This window comes from Callithrix jacchus, chromosome 7 (assembly GCF_049354715.1).
Source record: "Callithrix jacchus isolate 240 chromosome 7, calJac240_pri, whole genome shotgun sequence".
Lineage (NCBI taxonomy): Eukaryota > Metazoa > Chordata > Mammalia > Primates > Cebidae > Callithrix > Callithrix jacchus.
In genome coordinates, this window is record NC_133508.1 from 47902333 (window position 1) to 47921812 (window position 19480).

General features: G+C 45.4%; 1 protein-coding gene and 1 long non-coding RNA gene across 12 annotated transcripts in view; one reads left to right on the forward strand and one right to left on the reverse strand.

Moving 5' to 3' along the window:
* Window positions 1-1014: 1014 nt before the first annotated feature.
* On the reverse strand, window positions 1015-2566 carry LOC128932577 (uncharacterized). The gene is made up of 2 exons (XR_008482569.2): window positions 2000-2566; window positions 1015-1188 (listed from the first exon to the last, which is right to left on the reverse strand). It is a non-coding gene; the product is annotated as an uncharacterized LOC128932577 (long non-coding RNA).
* Window positions 2567-2757: 191 nt separating this feature from the next.
* Window positions 2758-19480, forward strand: part of UBE4B (ubiquitination factor E4B) — a 150964-nt gene continuing 134241 nt past the window's right edge. For all 11 annotated transcript variants that reach the window (XM_054258751.2, XM_078330335.1, XM_078330338.1 and 8 more), the window contains exon 1: window positions 2758-3489. Coding sequence is in view for 6 of the 11 variants with exons in the window: in XM_035307662.3 (XP_035163553.1) it covers window positions 3466-3489 (24 nt within the window). In the remaining 5 variants the exon portion in view is untranslated. The remainder of the gene's footprint in view (window positions 3490-19480) is intronic.

Below are 19480 nucleotides of genomic sequence, written 5' to 3' on the forward strand. Positions count from 1 at the left end.
AGCTACTCAGGAGGCTGAGGCAGGAGAACTGCCCGAACCCAGGAGGCAGAGGTTGCGGTGAGCTAAGATTGCGCCATCGCACTCCAGCCTGGGTAACAAGAGCGAAACTGTCTCAAAAAAAAAAAAAAAAGAAAAGAAAAGAAAAAAGAAAAACAGAATATGAATAGGTATTTGCCCAGGGAAGATAAACCCAAGCAGATGTTCAACATCATCAGCTCCTAGGAAAATGAAAAACAAAACCAAACCACAAAGAGATACCGTTACATAACTACTAGCGTGGCTACAGTAAAAAAAAGACAGACAATGACAATTATTGGTACAGATGTGGAGAAGTTAGAACCCTCAGACATTGCTGGTGGCAGTGCAGCTGCTTTGGAAAACAGTTTGGCAGTTTCTCAAAAAGTCAAACATGTAACCTAGCAATTCCCCTCCTAGGTATATGCCTAAAAGGAATTAAAAATAATAACACATGTCAAAACAAAAACTTGTACATGAATGTTTATAGCAGCATTACTCAAATTGTCAAAAGGTGGAAACAACTCAAGTCACTATGAATTGATAAACAAAATGTGCCACAGCAATACAGCGAAACATTTGGCATGAAAGAAATGAAGTACAGATATATGCCACAATATGGATGAACCTTGAAAACATATGCTAAGTGAAAGAAGCCAGATCCCAAAGGCCACATGGTGTATTGTGCCATTGATTCGAAATGTCCAGAATAGGCAACTTCACTGACACAGAAGGTCCTTATCCTGCAGGAGTATGGGGAGTGACTGTTAATGACTTTGAGGGTTTCTTCTTGGGATGATGAAAATGTACTGAAATTGTACAGTGAAGATGACTGAACTGTGAACATAATAAAACCATTGTACACCTTAATTGGCTGAATTGTATGGTATGTAAATTAGATGGCAATAATGAGGCTAAAAAAAAGAGGTAAACTTTTAACATCAGTGTCACCAGGGGTTCAGTTCTGGCTTATACAGAATTCCATTCCTGGAGAGCAGATAATATGCACAGGCAGCAGTGGTTTATTTTTACTCACAAATTCCTTACATATCTGGTAGTCAGGTTCCTATTTTAAGCATGTAGCAAAGACATTGTAACTCTGAATTCTGGAATGCAGTCTCTATGGTGTAGTGAGCCATCCAATCCACTTGTAGTCCTCCTCCGTGGCAAAATCTGAAATTTCATGGTACTGTTATTTTGACTGATCAACTTAGATTTATATTTTATTTTATTTTTATTTTTTGTATTTTTAGTAGAAATGGAGTTTTGCTATGTTGGCCAACCTGGTCTCGAACTCCTGACCTCAGGTGATCTACCCGCCTCAGCTTCCCAGTGCTGCGGTGACAGGCGTGAGCCACCGCACCAGGCTTTTTTTTTTTAAGACAGGGTTTCACCTTGTTGGTCAGGCTGGTCTTGAACTCCCGACCTCAGGTGATCCGCCCGCCCTGGCCTCCAAAGTGCTTGGATTACAGGCGTGAGCCACCACGCCCGGCCTCAGGCCATTTTAATTAATTAATTAATTACTTTTTTTGAGGCTGAGGCAGGAGAATCGCTTGAACCCAGGAGGCAGAGGTTGCAGTGAGACAAGATTGTGCCACTAAACTCCAGCCTGGGTGACAGAGCAAGACTCTGTCTCAAAAACAAAACAAAACAAAAGCCGGGCATGGTGGCTCACGCCTGTAATCCTACCACTTTGGGAGGCCGAGGCATGATTTTGGCTCACTACAACCTCCGCTTCCCGGGCTCAACCCATTCTCCTGCCTCAGCCTTCCGAGTAGCCGGGATTACAGGTGCGCGCCACCATGCTCGGCTAATTTTTTGTACTTTTAGTAGAGACAGGGTTCACTATGCTGGCCCGGCTCGCTTGGAACCCCTGATCTCGTGATCCCCTCGCCTCGGCCTCCCAAAGTGCTGGGATTACAGGCGTGAGCCACCCGCGGCCGGCCAGATTTATATTTTAGAAAATATTTGTATTCTTGTGCACCTGAGGATGGTTTTCCCCCACTGACTCCAAACGTTTTCCTTGCATTTGTTGTGTAGAATTCAAAGTTATTTGGGTCTCTCATACATTTATACTTTCTAATGTTGCCAATACTTTTTGAACGTACTTAAAAAAAAAACCCCAAGAAGTATTTCCCTAAAAGGCCAAGGTAAAACAAAATGAATGGGAGTTCTTGTGTTCGAGTTTTCTTCCAACTGGGCTTTCCTGCAGGAGGTGGAAGAGTGTGTAGCAGATGCTTCAGAAAATGAGCGCTCAATACGGTAGATCACGCTTCTGGGGACAAAGAGAGGTTTTCCGTTTTCTTTTCCCTTGCTTAGGCGGCGGGCGCGCAGAGTCCAGAGGGAGCGATGGGGGTGTTTCTGGGCTCCCAGGTCACAGAAAAGCAGGCGACTGGGAACAACGGAGGCGGTGCAGGCCACCGGGCTGCGGGCCAGCGCCACCTTCAGACGGATCTTTCCTGGAGCGCGTTCGGCTGCAGTCCCTCCCGTGACCGGCCTACCTGTCCCGGGCCCGCCGCTCCCACCGCCCCTGCATGGTAGCCCTGGCAACGCCCCGCCCTGCCGCCCGCCCTCCCCTTGCCCCTCCCCCCGCTCGGCGCGGCTGCGCGGGAGGGGTGGGACGGGGGCGGGGAGAAGACGCAAGGTAGAGGGACTCGGCGGCGCGACGCACGCGGTCTATTGGCTGCCACGTCCCGGCGCCAGAAGCCCCACCTCTCTGACGGTGGCCACGTGATCCCTTTCAAAGATGGCCGCCCTGTTGTTTTGATGAATAATACTTGGTGGGGCGAGGGGGAAAGAGTAGGGGTGGAGGGGTAGGAGGATTTACTCTTCCAGCGAGAGCTACGCGCGTCCCATCCTCCCCCTCCCCCCTACCCGGACTCCGGCGTGGAGGCGGGGCGTGGCCGGCCTGCTTTGGGAGGGGAGGGGCTTCCCTTCCAGTGCTGGGCTCTGCCAGGACGGCTGTGGGGTCGCCTTACCTCGGGGTATCCACTCTGCAGTCGACTAGTTCCCGCCCGGGGCAAAGGGTAGGAAGGAGAGAAGGATCTGCTGTAGGAAACGCAGCTACCGCGCCACCATCACGAAGACACAGCAGACTCGGGGCACGAGACGAGCTGGAGACCGCGCTCCCTAGTCTGGGTAACCTGGGAAGCAGAGGGTAATAAGTGGCGCCTTAAGATAACCCTGTAGCAGCAGCAGTGGCGGCCAAAGGAGGCTGCTCAGGGAATAAGCGGCTGTAGTAGTCTCTGGGGCGATTGGAGTGACTGAAGCCCAGGCAGTTCAGTGCCTCTCGTGTTCTTATTTTTTAACCTCTGACTATGCAATTCTGAAACCTCCCCCATTCGGGGGACCAGACATCCTGATAGACACCTTCCACTCTCCTTCCTCCCGCCGTGGTCTCGAGAACAGAAGGATCTCTCCCTAACGCCTTTCACCATTAAGAGGAAAGCGATGGAGGAGCTGAGCGCTGATGAGGTGAGGAGATTGGGGGACACCTTGAGGGATTAGTTGGCAACTCTTTAGCGCTTTGGACAAGGATGATATTGCGCCAGTGCTGCCTGGCCTTTGGGCTTGGGGAAGGAACGGAGATGATATTTCCAAGAATAACATGACTTCCCGATAGGGTCTCTGGTTTTATTCTCCTTTATTCTTTTGCCTTCCTTCTTCATTCTGAACTCCATTAGCTGCTTTCCGAGTGTTCTCTTAGGGTCTGAAAAAGAGAGAGCATGTTGAGGTGTTTATTTTCTTCAGGGTGTGCAAGCAAGAAGGGCTAGATTTACATCAAGCTAAAGTGTGTGTGTCTGTGTCTTAGGAATTTAAAGAACAATTTTGGATGGAATGAGAATATATGGTAGATGAATATTTTTAAAGGATGCTTTGAAATTCCAAATATGTGTGGTTATTTCACTGTATACGTTGATTAAACATATCTTTTTGCTTGAGTGGCGGTTTACAGACAGGTTCTTTGATATTTAACAAAATATGTATCTTCTTAACAGTTTAGAGAATTCCAGTTATGTTCTAGTGACTTACTAGACCACTAACGACTTCTGGCATTCTTCTCTTACATTCTGTTTTTCCTACTTCTATCTTTCAAACTTGTGTTTTGCTGTAGCAGAGACTGAACAGGAAGCAAGTGGAAGCAAATGGCTCTGTAAACTCTCCTGTTCTCATATCTTAAAGGAGTTACACAGATCTACTTATTGATGTTTTAATCATTCTTTAATAAACTAGGTTGTTGTAAAAAAAAATAGTGGCAATTAGGGTACAAGGAATTTCCTATGGTTCTACTGCCTTTTCCCTGCCTTTTTACAAATTGGGAGCTTCCCTTTCGGGACCCTTGCTGGCTATGCCCTCTTCAGCCTACCTTCACATTTCTTCCACTGGTTCATCATATAAACTTCCCTTCTTACAGTATTAGGAAAGCAGTCATCTATCAGGTTGATTGTGCTATAAGACTTCCATGCTCCAGTTTTAGCTTCAGAGTACTTAGTGTGTTTACTTAGGGACTGAAATTCTTCAGGGATAGGACATGCAGTGCTGTGTTAAGGATCAGGTAGAAAAGGAAACAGATGATTTTGTTGCTTGTGATACTTGAATACTTGGTTTGGAAAATCAAGATGAACCATTCTGCGTTACTGACTTGGTTTTTTTCAAATACATCAGAAATATAATCTTAAAAGAATATTGAACAGTTTCTTTCAATAGGAAATATCAAGAGATCTCCTTAGAATCACTTTGTTTTATGTAGTTTTTAAAAGTTTCTCTACCCTCCCCCATTTTTCATTAATGTGAATTCTAGTGAGTAACTTCTCTTAAGGCAGATACTGTTTCTTAGTAGTCCGTTACTCCCAGAAATTACTTTTTTGTGTGTGTGATGATCTGTTAATAGTTCTTGGTTTAGAGACTTTTGCATACTTGTTTTCAAACCAGTGAGGCCTTATAGACCAGTGGAGATACTATATAATCTAAAAATGTGTCTTTTCACTTTACCCATCTTTGAGGAAGGTATAACTTTTTGTGATCATATAAGGAACACACGTAACCTTTGTGGAAGAAATAGAAGAAACTTTTCAAGGTCAACAGATAATTAAAGTAAATGAGAAGAATTAAATTCACTCATACAGGATCAGTGTAAAATTATCTTCAGCAAATTATTTGTCCTCAACACAAAGGGCTGGTTCAGTAACTGTTAATTTTACTCAGCAGAACCGACAACAAATAATATTTGTTTTTAATTTAAAAATTTTTAATTTTTTTTTTTTTGAGACGGAGTTTCACTCTTGTTACCCAGGCTGGAGTGCAATGGTGTGATCTCAGCTCACCGCAACCTCTCCCTCCTGGGTTTGGGCCATTCTTCTGCCTCAGCCTCCCAAGTAGCTGGGATTACAGGCGTGCGCCACCGTGCCCAGCTAATTTTTTTGTATTTTTGGTGGAGACGGGGTTTCACCTCGTTGACCAGGATGGTCTTGATCTCTTTTTCTTGACCTTTATGATCCACCTGCCTTGGCCTCCCAAAGTGCTGGGATCACAGGCGTGAGCCACTGCGCCTGGCCCAGAAAATTTTTAATTTTTTTGTAGAGACAGGGGTCTTGCCATGTTGCCCAGGATGGTCTCAAACTCCTGACCTCAAGGGATCCTCCCACTTCAGCCTCCCAAAGAGGGAGCCAAACAGTGTTTTTGGAAAAATATCTTTGAAGTTCTTAAAATTCAGTTAAAAATTTTTGACATTAGTTAAGCAATTCTCAAGAGACATTTCGAAAGCTTTTGCCTTTGTATTGTCACTCTGTAGTTGGAAACTTGTGTCAGATATGGTAGGTGACATTGATTTGGTTACAAAATAATATATTATTGAAACTTCAAGCTTGTATTTCAGGGTTAAAACAGGCAAGACAGTGATCTTTTAATCTAATTTAGGAAATTAGGTAAGGCAGAGTTTCATATTTTAACAAAATGAAAATGTATAATTATTCAGTTGGTGAAAAACAAAGGCTGATATTACCAGACTGGTAGCTTTAGGAACTTTTACGTTATGTGCACTTTTTGGTCCCTTTCATAGATCACCTAGAATTCGTGTGCTTTTAAGTAGAGTACTTTAACTTCATGGCTGTTTGTTATTTATATAGTGTATTACAGTGAGTTCATTGCTCTGTAGTTCACTGCCTATAGCTCATTGCAGAACCATGACTAAGTTCATTCTCTTCAGGAACCTCTTCAGTCGAGATTTCGCCACTGCACTCCAGCCTGGGAGGCATTCCAAACCATCATTATTTACGTTATATTAATTCTATAACCTACTCATGTGTTGTTTTTCATGTCTCAAGATGGTTCTGTGAGTAGGTAGTGTGTTTGTTTGTTTTTGAGACAGGATATGGCTCTGTTGCCCAGCCTAGAGCGCAGTTGCACGATCTTGGCTCATTGCAACCTCTGCCTCCTGGGCTCAAGTCATCTTCCCACCTCAGCCTCCCAAGCTAGGACTCCAGGCTCATGCCACCATACTCGGCTAATTTTTGTATTTTTTTCTGGAGACAGGGTTTCACCATGTTGCCCAGGCTGGTCTCAAACTCCTGGGCTCAAGTGATCTGCTTGCCTCAGCCTCCCAGAGTGCTGGGATTGCAGGGGTGAGCCACTGGGCCCAGCTGAGTAGGTGTTTTAAACTGTTTTTTAACAGTGGTAATGAGATTGCATTGAAGTGATTTTTCCCTCCTTTCTTCTTCTTCTTTTTTTTTTTTTTTGAGATGGACTTTCGCTCTTGCACTCAGATTGGAGTGCAATGGCGCGATCTTGGCTCACCAGCCTCCGCCTCCCGGGTTCAAGTGATTCTCCTGCCTCAGCCTCCCCAGTAGCTGGGATTACAGGCATGCGCCACCACGCCTAGCTAATTTTGTATTTTTAGTAGAGTTGGGGTTTCTCCATGTTGGTGAGGCTGGTCTCGAACTCCTGAACCAAGGTGATCAGCTTGCCTCAGCCTCCCAAAGTTATGGGATTACAGGTGTGAGCCACGGTGCTCGGCCCTCCTCCAAAGTCTTCTTTATGACCAGTTCATCTGAAAGATGGTTGGCTGGGATTCAGGGTGTGGTCACGATTTTAGAAAGTGTAAGTATTCTTTCCCAAAGGCAGAATATGTGACCCTGTACTTTTTAGCAGTGTTCCGTAAATGGAAGAAAATTGACATTTAAGGACAGCCTTAGAAGCCTGTTCTGTGCCAGGCACTCTATACCTCTGTCTCATTAGATAAAACATTATAATCAAGCAGGTACTATTTTCCTAATTTTATTTTGTATTTATTTTTCTTTTTTTTCCAAAGAATATACCAAGTAATATTTTCCTAATTTTAGAAGCCAGGAAACTGAGATTTAGGTTAAGTAACTTGTCCATAGTGACCTGACTTAGAAGTGACGGGTTTGGAATTCAAACCCAGTGCTCTTGACTCAAAAGCCCTTTTTGACACATTTTATTGCTCAAAACTGACAAATTCACCACAGTTTCTATGTAAATATTCTACATAACATTGACCCACTCTGCTTTGATAGACATAGTTTTTCTGTAGAAGTGATGTTTTGCATGAATCCATTCATGATGTGATCAGGGCTTTTTGGTACTGGTCCTCCTACCCCCAAATTTTTTGGGATGCCGAGGCAGGCGGATTACCTGAGTTCAGTAGTCTGAGACCAGCGTAGCCAAAATGGTGAAACCCAGTCTCTATGAAAATACAAAAGATAGCCAGGTGTGGTGGTGGGCACCACCACATGTAGTCCTAGCCATAAGGGAGGCTGAGGCATGACAATCACTTGAACCCAAGTGTTGGAGGTTGCAGTGAGCTGAGATTGCACCACTGCACACTATAGCCTGGGCAACAGAGCGAGATTCTATCTCCAAATAAAAAAAAAAAAGGAAATCCAGAAAAATGGCCGGCACAGTGGCTTAAGTCTGTAATCCCAACACTTTGCAGGGCCAAGGTGGGCAGATAGCCTGAGGTCAGGAGTTTGAGGCCAGCCTGCCCAACATGGCGAAACCTCGTCTCTACTAAAAATAAAAAAATTAACTGGGTGTGGTGGTGCACACCTGTAATCACAGCTCCTCAGGAGGCTGAGGTAAGAGAATCACTGGAACTCAGGAGGCGGAGGTGATCCTAGGCTCAGGTGATCCACCTTCCCCCAGCTTCCCAGAGTGCTGAGATTGCAGGTTTGGTTTTGGACCACCAAAAAGATGAGTCCACATGGAGATTGTGCCAGTGCACTCCAGCCTGGGAGACAGAATGAGATGTCATCTCATAAAAAAAAAAAAAAAGAAAGAAATTATAATTAAATTGGATTAGAGGAGAAAGGAATCCAACAATTTTTTTTTTTTTTTGGGAATCCAACAATTATAAAATAGTGCCAGTTACTACTGTGGAGGTATGTGCAACTCACTGAAGAAATGTGGATAGGGGGCCAGGCACAGTGGCTCACACCTGTAATTCCAGCACTTTGGGATGACAGCGCGGGCGGGGGGGGGGGGGGCGGGAATCACCTGAGGTCAAGAAGTTCGAGACCAGCATGACCAACATGGGGAAACCTGGTCTCTGCTAAAAATACAAAAAGGTAGCCAGATGTTGTGGCGCATGCCTATAATCCCAGCTACTTGGGAGGCTGAGGCAGGAGAATCACTTGAACCTGGGAGGTGGAGGTTGCAGTGAACCGAGATCACACCATTGCACTCCAGCCTGGGCAGCAAGAGGGAAACTCCTTCTAAAAAAAAAAAATAGAAACATGAGAAGGGACCCCCGGAGGGGAGAGGGTCTTAGTGAAGACTTGAAAAAAAAAAGTGATACTTATGCTGAGTAGCAATTGCCCTGGAAACTGGCTCTGAAATTGGGGAGCTCAAGAAATGCACCACATAGTGTGACTGAAGAGGTGGGTTTTCCCTCGGTGTGTGGCGGGTACCTGATCTCAGAGGGCTGTTAGAAACATTTAGGAGTTCGAACTTTCTTTTTGTTGTTGTTTTTTGGGACAGAATCTCGCTCTGTCCCCCAGGCTGAAGTGCAGTGGCGTAATGTCAGCTGGAACTGGAGCTGGAGCCTCCGCCTCCCAGTTCAATAGATTCTTTTGCCTTACCCTCCCAAGTGGCTGGGATTACAGGTGTGTACCACCATGCCCTGCTAATTTGTTTTTTGTATTTTTAGTTGAGCTGGGGTTTCACCATCTTGACTAAGCTGGTTTCAAACTCCTGACCTCAAGTGATCCACTTGCCTCTGCCTCCCAAAGAGCTGGGATTACAGGTATGAGCCACTGTGCCCAGCCAGAGTTTGAACTTTCTCTGTAAAATGCCTTTTAGGTATTTTAAGACATTAGAAAGATGCCTGGCAAGGGAGTAGATGTTAGTTTTGAAGAAGGTGGCTACAGACTGTAAGACAAATTAGGAGGCTGTTGTTGTTGTATAGGAGCGAGGCAGTGGAGTCTAAGGGAACTAAGGCATTGCCTGTGGGAATGTGGGGGAGCAGACAGACACCAGAAATACCAAGGACTGAAGTTAACCCAGTGTTGATGATCACTTAGCTGTCAAGGGGGGAAGAGGAGGAGAGGTGGAGAAGTCATGCCTTGGTTTCTAGCTATGGTGAAAGATAGGAGTCGCATAAGGATTCCAGAGAAGCAATCGATTTTGGAGAAAGCAGATGTTTCTTTGTTTTTTCTTTTGAGACAGGGTCTTCCTTTGTCACCCAGGCTGGAGTGCAATGGCATGACCTTGGCTCACTGCAACCTCTGCCTCCCAGGCTCAAGTGATTCTCCTGCCTCAGCCTTCCAAGAAGTTGGGATTACAGACACATGCCAGCCACGCCTGGCTAATTTTTATATTTTTAGTAGAGATGGTTCACCGTATTGACTAGGCTAATCTCGAACTCCTGACCTCAGTGATCTGCCTGCCTCAGCCTCCCAAAGTGCTAGGATTACAAGTGTGAGCTACTGTGCCCAGCCTTTGGCTAATTTTTGTATATGTTGTAGAGACAGGGTCTCGCCATGTTGCTCAAGCAGGTCTCAAAATCCTTGGCTCAGGTGATCCACCTGCCCCCAGCTTCCCAAAGTGCTAGGATTACAAGTGTGAGCTACTGTGCCCAGCCTCTGGCTAATTTTTGTATATGTTGTAGAGACAGGGTCTCGCCATGTTGCTCAAGCAGGTCTCAAAATCCTTGGCTCAGGTGATCCACCTGCCCCCAGCTTCCCAGAGTGCTGAGATTGCAGGTTTGGTTTTGGACCACCAAAAAGATGAGTCCACATGTAGAACCCCACTCTGGCCTACCTGCTCTAACGTCCCCACTTCTTTGACCTTTTCTTTCCTTGCAACAGGCCTGAGGACCTGAGGTCCCTTTTTTTCCTCAGTAGAGAGTTCCTACCGTTCGCTTTATAACCAGGGCTCTTCCTCAAGCCTGGGAGGATGGTGGGATGTAGCCTGCCAGGCCCTTTCTCCACTCCTTTTGTTCGTTGTAGACAAGAGACAGAGAATGATAATAATAAGGATATTAGCTACACACTTAATGTGTTTCACAAGGTTTGCATTCTTTCTTATCCCCTGTTTTACAGATAAGAAAATGGAGGCTAATAGAAATTAATTTATTGAAAGGCGCAAAACTAGTAAGTGGTAGAACCTGAATTCTAATCCAGAGTCTGACTCCAGAGTTTTCTATCTCTTTACTAAACTACCTCTAGTACAGAACTAACCTGAGCCGATTGTAACATTTATAGCATTCTTTTTTTTCATTTGAGACGGAGTTTCGCTTTTGTTGCCCAGACTGGAGTGCAATGGCGTTCACTGCAACCTCCGCCTCCTGGTTCAAGCAGTTCTCCTGCCTCAGCCTCCCGAGAAGCTGGGATTACAGGCACCCATCACCATGCCAGATGATTTTTATATTTTTAATAGAGACAGGGTTTCACCATATTGGCCAGGCTGGTCTAGAACTCCTGACCTCAAATGATCCACCTGACTCAGCTTCTCAAAGTGCTGCGATTACAGGCATGAGCCATCTCACTTGGCCTTTTCTTTTTTTTTTTTTGAGATGGAGTCTCACTCTGTTACCCAAGCTGGAGTGCAGTGGCACCATCTTGGCTCACTGCAACCTCTGACCCCCAGGTTCAAGCGATTTTCTCTGCCTCAGCCTCTTAAATAGCTGGGATTACAGGCGCCCAGCGCTGCACCCAGCTTTTAATAGCTCCCTGCTCTTGTCGGGAAAGAAAGCAGGAAGGCTTCTCTGTGCAAAGTACATTTTCTTGCAAGGCACTTGTGACTAGTGGAGATGTTTCCCTGTAAACAGTTCGTTCAACAGCGCTTTCAGTTTACTAGATGCATGCCCGATACCAGACAAATGCCGCTTCTGTGGAGCTTCATTCTAGTAGGAGGAGAGGGATAAAAAACCAGCATGTTCACATAAGATGTCATTTGATGAGTAGTGCTGTGAAGAGAAATAGGAACGGAATATTGTTACGGAGTATCTCTCTGGCTAAAGGGACAGAGAACAATTGGAGATGTTTAGTGTGTGCACTTTTAGGAGATGGTCTTGAAAAGAATTTCAGGGGTGGCTGGGAGCTTGCTCAGGGAAGAATGTTCCCAGGTACAGGGAACAGCAGGTACAGAAGGCCTTGAGGTGGACACATTCTTGAGCTGTTCCAGGAATAGCAAGGAGGCCACGCATGGTTGAAGCCTGCTGTGCAAGGGGCACAGTGGCAGGAGGGAGTCATTCATTCTTTTTTTTTTTTTTTTTGAGACAGAGTCTCACTCTGTCACCCAGGCTGGAAGGCAGTGGCACGATGTCAGCTCACTGCAACCTCCACCTCCCGGGTTCAAACTATTCTGCCTCAGCCTCCCAAGTAGCTGGGATTACAGGTATGTGCCACCATGTCCAACTAATTTTGTATTTCTCAGCAGAGATGGGGTCTCACCATGTTGACCAGGTTAGTCTTGAACTCCTGACCTCATGTGATCCATCCACCTCAGCCTCCCAAAGTGCTGGGATTACAGGCGTGAGCCACCGTCCCTGGCCATCTTTCAGTAAAAACTTACTAAGTTCTCAGAAGTGTTTTTCAATCACTTCTGAGCTATACTCCCCTCCTTCTTGTTTTCATCACATTTTAATATCTTTGAAATTGAGATGCTTCATATAAATAGATGGTGTAATTGCTGTTGGCTAGGTGGCAGTTGTGACACAGTTGTCATTTCCTGTTTAGGTGTGAACCTGGTTATACCTGTTCATGTAATCACCCCTTCAACTGAGTGCTACAATGTTAAATTTAGTTGCCATTTTAAATGCCTTCCAAAAAAAATTACACTTAGATTCAGCAATGAAAGCAAATGTTGCTTTGTATGCAGAGAGGAACAGAAACAGCAGGTGAGGTGTGTATTTGATATTTCTTTTTGTGTGCGGGGGTGTGTGTGTGGGGGGTGTGTATTTGATGTTTCTAAAGAAAATGTTTCTTGTTGGAGGAATGACCACGTTTCCATGTTTCTTTTTTTTGAGACAGTTTTTCTCTGTCACCCAGGCTGGAGTGCAGTGGCACAATCTTGGCTCATTGCAACCTACACTCCCGGGTTCAAGCAGTTGATTCTCTTGCCTCAGCCTCCCCAGTAGCTGGAACTATAGGCATGTGCCACTACGCCTGGCTGATTTTTGTATTTTTAGCAGAGACAGGATTTTGCCATTGTTGGCCAGGCTGATCTTGAATTCCTGACCTCAAGGGATCTGCCTGCCTCAGCCTCCCAAAGTGCTGGGATTACAGGTGTGAGCCACCGCACCCAGCCCAATTTCATATTTCATTGCATAATACCAGCAAGTGAATTAGGGCAGCGGTCCCCAACCTTTTTGGCACCAGAGACTAGTTTTCATGGAAGACAGTTTTTCAATTGGTGATGGTGTGATGTGGGGTGGGGAAGGGTTTTTATTTTTTTTATTTTTTTTTGAGACGGAGTTTTGCTGTTGTTACCCAGACTGGAGTGCAATGGCACGATCTCGGCTCACCGCAACCTCCGCCTTCTGGATTCAAGCAATTCTCCTGCCTCAATCTCCTGAGTAGCTGGGACTACAGGAGCGCACCACCATGCCCAGCTAATTTTTGTATTTTTAGTAGAGACGGGGTTTCACAATGTTGACCAGGATGGTCTCAATCTCTTGACCTCGTGATCCATCCGCCTCGGCCTCCCAGAGTGCTGAGATTATAGGCGTGAGCCACTGCGTCCGGCTGGTTTTTTTTTTTTTTGAGATGGAGTTTTGCTCTGTCACTCAGGCTGGAGTGTGGTGGTGCGGTTTCATCTCACTGCAACCTCCACCTCCGGGGTTCAAGCAGTACTCTGCCTCACCTCCCAAGTAGCTGGGATTACAGGTACCCACTACCACACCGGCTAATTTTTGTGTTTTTAGTGACAGCGTTTCACCGTCTTGGCCAGGTGGGTCTTGAACTCCTGATCTCGTGATCCATCTGCCTTGGCCTCCCAATGTGCTGGGATTACAGGCATGAGCCACTGCACCCAGCCAGAGATGGTTTTGAGATGATGCAAGCACATTACATTTATTGTGCTTGTGCTTGCTCTTTCTTTCTTTTTTCTTTTCTTTCTCTCTCTCTTTCCCTTTCATTTTTTTTTTTTTTTTTTTTTTTTTGGAGGCTAAGTCTTGCTCTGTCACCTAGGCTAGAGTGCAATGGCGTGATCTTAGCTCAGTGCAACTTCTGCCTCCTGGGCTCAAGCGATACTCCCACCTCATCCTCCTGATTAGTTGGGACCATAGGTGCACACCATCATGCCTGGCTAATTTTTTGTATTTTTGGTAGGACAGGGTTTCACTATGTTGGCCAGGCTGGTCTTGAACTCCTAAGCTCAAGCAGTCCGCCCACCTCAGCCTCCCAAAATGCTGGGATTACAGGCATAAGCCACCGTGCCCGACCTGTGCACTTTATTTTTGTCATTATTATATTGTAATATATAGTGAAATAATTATACAACTCACCATAATGTAGAATCAGTGGGAGCCCTGACCTTGTTTTTCTGGGGGTGATGGGAGAAAGTGACAGATCGTCAGGCATTAGATTCTTGTAAGGAGGGTGCAGCGTAGATCCCTCAAATGCAGAGCTCAATGTAGGGTTCACGCTCCCGTGAGAATCTAATGCCACTGCTGATCTTATGGGAGGCAGAGCTCAGGTGGTAATGCCAGTGATGGGGAGTGGCTGTAAATACAGATGAAGCTTCACTCCCTCACTCACTTGCTCCATTGGTGCTGGTCTATGGCCCAGGGGTTGGTGACCCCTTCGTTAGGGGGCTTCAGGGGCAAAAATCCATAAGTCTCTGAAGTCATGTCACATTTTGTAACTGAACATATGGTTAGGAGGATTGCATTTCACACTCAAGCAATGCAACCTTAGGTCAGCGACACTCCACATTCCTCAGAAAGAAATTTCAGAGCTATGAGAGCCTGGTGTAACTGATGATGGCTCTGTCCTTGTCTGTTGTTAAGGCATTTTGTTGTGGTTTAATGTGCAGTTTTTTTTTTCTTGGTGATGAAAAATAATGGTAGTTTACAATCTGACACATTTGATGAAATACAGTTTAGGTCCAGCATTGTTCTAGACCCTGAGGATATACCAGGGAACAAAACAGACAGAAATCTCTGTCCTCCTGGGCATTCTGGCTGCTGCAAAGAAACTAGATAAGGAAGAAAGTGCAAAAGCCAAGAGACAGGAGGCCATTGAAGGAGTCCCAGTGAGAGGTGACCCCAGCTGGGGTCAGTGGTTGAGAGGGGCAGAAAGGGTCAAACAGTAGATGGTCAGGCACATTTTCTGGGTAGAGCCAATAGGATTGGGTAGTATGTTCCATGTGGGTCTGAAAGAGTGGAGTTGAAAGTGCCAGGCTGGGCCGGGCGTGGTGGCTCATGCCTGTAATCCAAGCACTTTGGAGGCCAAGGCGGGTGGATCACCTGAGGTCGGGAGTTCAAGACCAGCCTGACCAACATGGTGAAGCCCTGTCTTTATTAAAAAAAAAAAAAAAAGTGCCAGGATGAGTTAGGTTATCATCGAGTTGATTGCTGTAACAGACATGAAGTGGCAGCTGCATAAGGCAGATAGCTGTTTATTTCTCTCTAAATAGAAGTCTGGTTAGGAGGCCGGGGCTGGAATGGCAGCTCTGTGCTCATTAGGAGCTCAGGTGCCTCCTGTCTTGTACCAACTTTCCTACCATATGGCGTCCATCTTTTGGCCCTTGTATGTCTGCATTCTGGCCAGAGAGAGGAGGGGAGGTCATGTGCCTCTTTCTTGGCACAGCTTGAAAGTTGCACAGATCACTCCTGTTTACCTCTAACAGGCGGGAACCTAAGTCACATGGTTACAGCTACTTGCTGGGAAGGTTGAGAAACACAGTGTTTATCGGGCAGCCATGTGTTCAGCTGTACGTTCTCTCTCATTAGAAAGGGAGAACAGTCTTTGCCTTTCTTTCCAAATCCTTCTCCCAAGGGGACGACCCCAGATCAACTTCGGGGTCCAGAATCTCTGGGTGATGTACATTCCAGGAATCTTTAGTTTAAAACAGAGTTATCAGGGGATCTGCTATCCCCCATACAGTGATAGAAAGGAGAGGAGAGGATAATGGAAGTAGAAACCCATATTTGGAAAAGGGAAGAATGGGGAGTACACACCCTGCACCGGTCCATAGCCGTTGTCAACTCCTGCCAGGCTGAGCTGTGAGCGCTTCCTGGCTTAGCAGTACTGTGAGGTTCTGACCTTAACTTTCTGGCAGCCTTGATTCTGGTCCCTTGGAGGAGCTCCCTTGTGCCTGGCCCTCTGTAGCCTCTGACTTTACTCTCTGGGCAGTTTTTCTGTGGATTTGTTCCTCTGGGGTCAGGTCTGAGTGGGCATTGGAGGCTATCCTCTTTGTAGGGCTGAAGAGTTTCTCCAGCTTGCTTCCTGTTGGATATTGAAGGAGTAGGCTTTTTCTTCTTCTTTTTCTTTTGCAGTGGGGCAGGAGGAGCAGGGGAAGGGGGCCAGGAGTAGGCTTTTTCAACCCTACATAGCCCCACATGACCAGACTCTGTGTAAACTTTGACTGTCAACCATGGACATTCGTTAGGCAGATCTATAGTCCCTTTTATCTGTGCACATGGATTGGTAAGCTTTGCCTTGAGTCTGTTTCACGCTTGCTGGATTTCTTGCTTAAAGTGGCATGAAGCCAATAAGGACGCAAATTTTGTATTGTTCAACCAGTTTCCCTAGAATTACAGGCCATGATGGCATGCAGGCTGTTTTCTAAGGTATCATGGGTTTTGCCAAATGTTTGAATGTGACCCATGAGGGTTGCCATTCTTCCATCCTACAATATCTGTGCCCATGCTCACCCCTTAGCCAATTCTACCTATTTGTATTCTGTTAAGGTTGAATACTTCCAGCTTCCAAATTCTGTGTATTGCTTAGGATATTGATTTGACTGCTATGGCAGAGATTGGAAATAATAATGGCTTAAACAAGATGGAAGTTAATTTTTTTCTACTTCAAGTGAAGATCTGGATAGGTGGTTGAGAGCTGGCCTAGTAACTCTATGTCTGCTAGGGGGCCAGATTCATGCTGTTTTGTGTTCTGTCATCCTCTAGCTTATAGTCCAGAAGGGCTGCTCCAGCTTCTTTGAGGAAATTTACATCCCACTCCTCAGGATGGGACTCAAGTGGGAGAAGATGGCATCTTCTATCCCTTAAGAGCGTGACCAGAAAGCTTCGTATGTCATTACTTACATGTCCTTGGCTACAGCTTAGTCTCCTGGCCACACTCAAATGCAAACATGACTGAATGTGTTTTATTTTATTTGTTTATTTATTTTATTTTTTTGAGATGGAGTTTTGCTCTTGTTGCCCAAGCTGGAATGCAATGGTGCCATCTCAGCTCACTGTAACCTCTGCCTCCCGGGTTCAAGAGATTCTCCTGTCTCAGCCTCCTGAGTAGCTGGGATTACAGGCATGCACCACCATGCCCAGCTAATTTTATATTTTTAGTAGAGATGGGGTTTCACCACGTTGGTCAGGCTGGTCTTGAACTCCCGACCTCAGGTTATCTGCCCACCTTGGCCTCCCAAAGTGCTGTAATTACAGGTGTGAGCCACTGTGCCTGGCCACATTTTATTTTATTTTTTTTAGAGACAAGCTCTTTTCTGTCACCCAGGCTAGGGTACAGTGGCACGATTATAACTGTAGCCTCTAACTCCTTGGCTCAAGTGATCCTCCTGCCTTAGTTTCCTGAGTAGCTGGGAGATGTGTGCCACTAATGTGTGCCCAGCTAATTTTTAAATTTTTGTTAGAGATGAGGGTTTCACTGTGTTGACCAGGCTGGTCTTGAACTCCTGGCTTCAAACAGTCCTCTTTCCTTGGCTTCCCAGGGCCCTAGGATTATAGACATGAGCCACCGTGTCCTACCTGAATGCGTTTTAGGAGGCAACTAGCTTCTCTATCACAGGGATACCAGGAATTTTGGCTTAAGCAGCTCAGAAAATGGAGTTTTTGAGTTCTATTTGAGATGGGGAAAATGGAAAGAGAAGATTGGGAGGGAGACATTATCGTCTGGTTTGAACATATTATGAATCTGCTTCCAGTTTTTTTATCCACGTGGAGCTGTTAAGTAGATTGTTGTATAGGAGTTTGTAGTTCCTGGGGAGGTTGGGGTTAGGGCTCCTAATCTGGAAGTTGTCATCGTATTTAAAATCATGAGAATGGACAGATTTTAGCTTGAGTGAGCATAAATGCAGAAGAGAAGAGGACTGAGTCTCCAACCGTTCCAGCAATTAAAGGCTGGGCCATCAGGAGGACTCAGAAAAGGAGACTGATAAGGAACAGGCACTGAGGTTGGAGGGCAGTCTAGAGAGCATGGAATCTGGGGTCCAGGGAAAGTATTTCATGATGTGGGGGGAATGCTCAACTGTGTCTGGTGTTGGTAAAATAAGAGGAGGACCAAGACTTGACTGGGATTTGGTAACATGGAGGCCCTTGGTTACCTTGACAGGACTGATTTCATTGCTGACTGGAGCAGGTTCAAGAGAGAATGAGAGGAGAGGGGAGCGTGCTTGGGAGTGAGGCATAGGCTCCAGGGGTGCACTGGGAAGCCATCTGTAGATGGCGGAAGCCATGGGTTTTAAAGAAAGCATGTGGTGAGCATATTTTTTTTGGTTTTAACTTTTCCCATTCTCTGCTATAATCACTACTTTCTTTATTCATTCAACACTCACTCTATTTCTCTCTCTTTCCCCAAGGGAGGAAGTAGATAGATTTGTATATTATTCCTAGTATGACGTTTTGGGCCTGAAGAGTACCAAATAATAAATTTTGAGTCATAATATGGGGAACATTGGATCATATGATAGTTTTTAGAGCTTTAAAAAAATAGCTGAGTGACAAATATTTAAGGGTAGGAGACTTGAATATTATTTGATTTGTTTGCTTAATTTCAACAAATATTTTTGGACAATGTGCCAGGTACTGAGGGATGTACCTGTGGAGATGCTGCACGAATATGACTAACACCTGGTCTACCTTCAGTGCCCTCACTCTCCAGGTGGGGAGACAGGAGCACAACCAGCTAGACTTCAAGTGCTAAACAGACATTTCAGTAAAGGGGGTACAGTTGGTGGAGCAGTTAATTCTGATGGGAAATGTAAGGAGGGGACTGGGAAGATTTGAATTAGTCTTTAAAGATCATTAGGATTTTGACATTTGGAACACTGTAGCCAGGCGGAATGATGCATGCCTGTAATCCCAGCTACGCGGGAGGCCAAGACAGGAGGATCACTTGGACCCAGTAGTTTGAGGGCAGCCAAGGCAACATAATAAGACCTTTCTCTAAAAGCAAAAAAAAAAAAATTTTTTTTTTTTTTGGGGGGACAGATTCTCACTCTGTTGCCCAGGCTGGAGTACAGTGGTGCAATCTCAGGTCACTGCAAACTCCGCCTCCCAGGTTCAAGTGATTCTTCAGCTTCCCGAGTAGCTGAGATTTAGGTGCCCGCAATCACACCCGGCTAATTTTTGTATTTTTAGTAGAGACAGGGATTCACCATGTTGGTCAAGTTGGTCTTGAACTCCTGACCTGAGGTGATCTGCCCGCCTTGGCCTCCCAAGGTTCTGGGATTACAAGCGTGAGCCACTGTGCGTGGCTAAAAAATTTAAAAAATTTTGGGAGGCCGAGGTGGGCAGATCACTGAGTCCAGAAGTTTGAGACCAACCTGGGCAACATAGGGAGACCCGCTATTTAAAAAAAAAAAAAAATTAGTCAGGTGCTGTGATCCATGATCTGTGTAACTGCACTCCATTCTGGGTGAGAGAATGAGATCCTGTCTAAAAAAAAAAAGTTAAAAAAACAAGTCTGTGGTGAAGAGAAATGTTTCATTTACTTCTTACTCTGGCCAAACTCTTTATATTCATTCTTTTGAAATATGAGAACCATTGAAAAAATACTGAAGATGGTGACAGATATGGGATATTGGTAGCTGC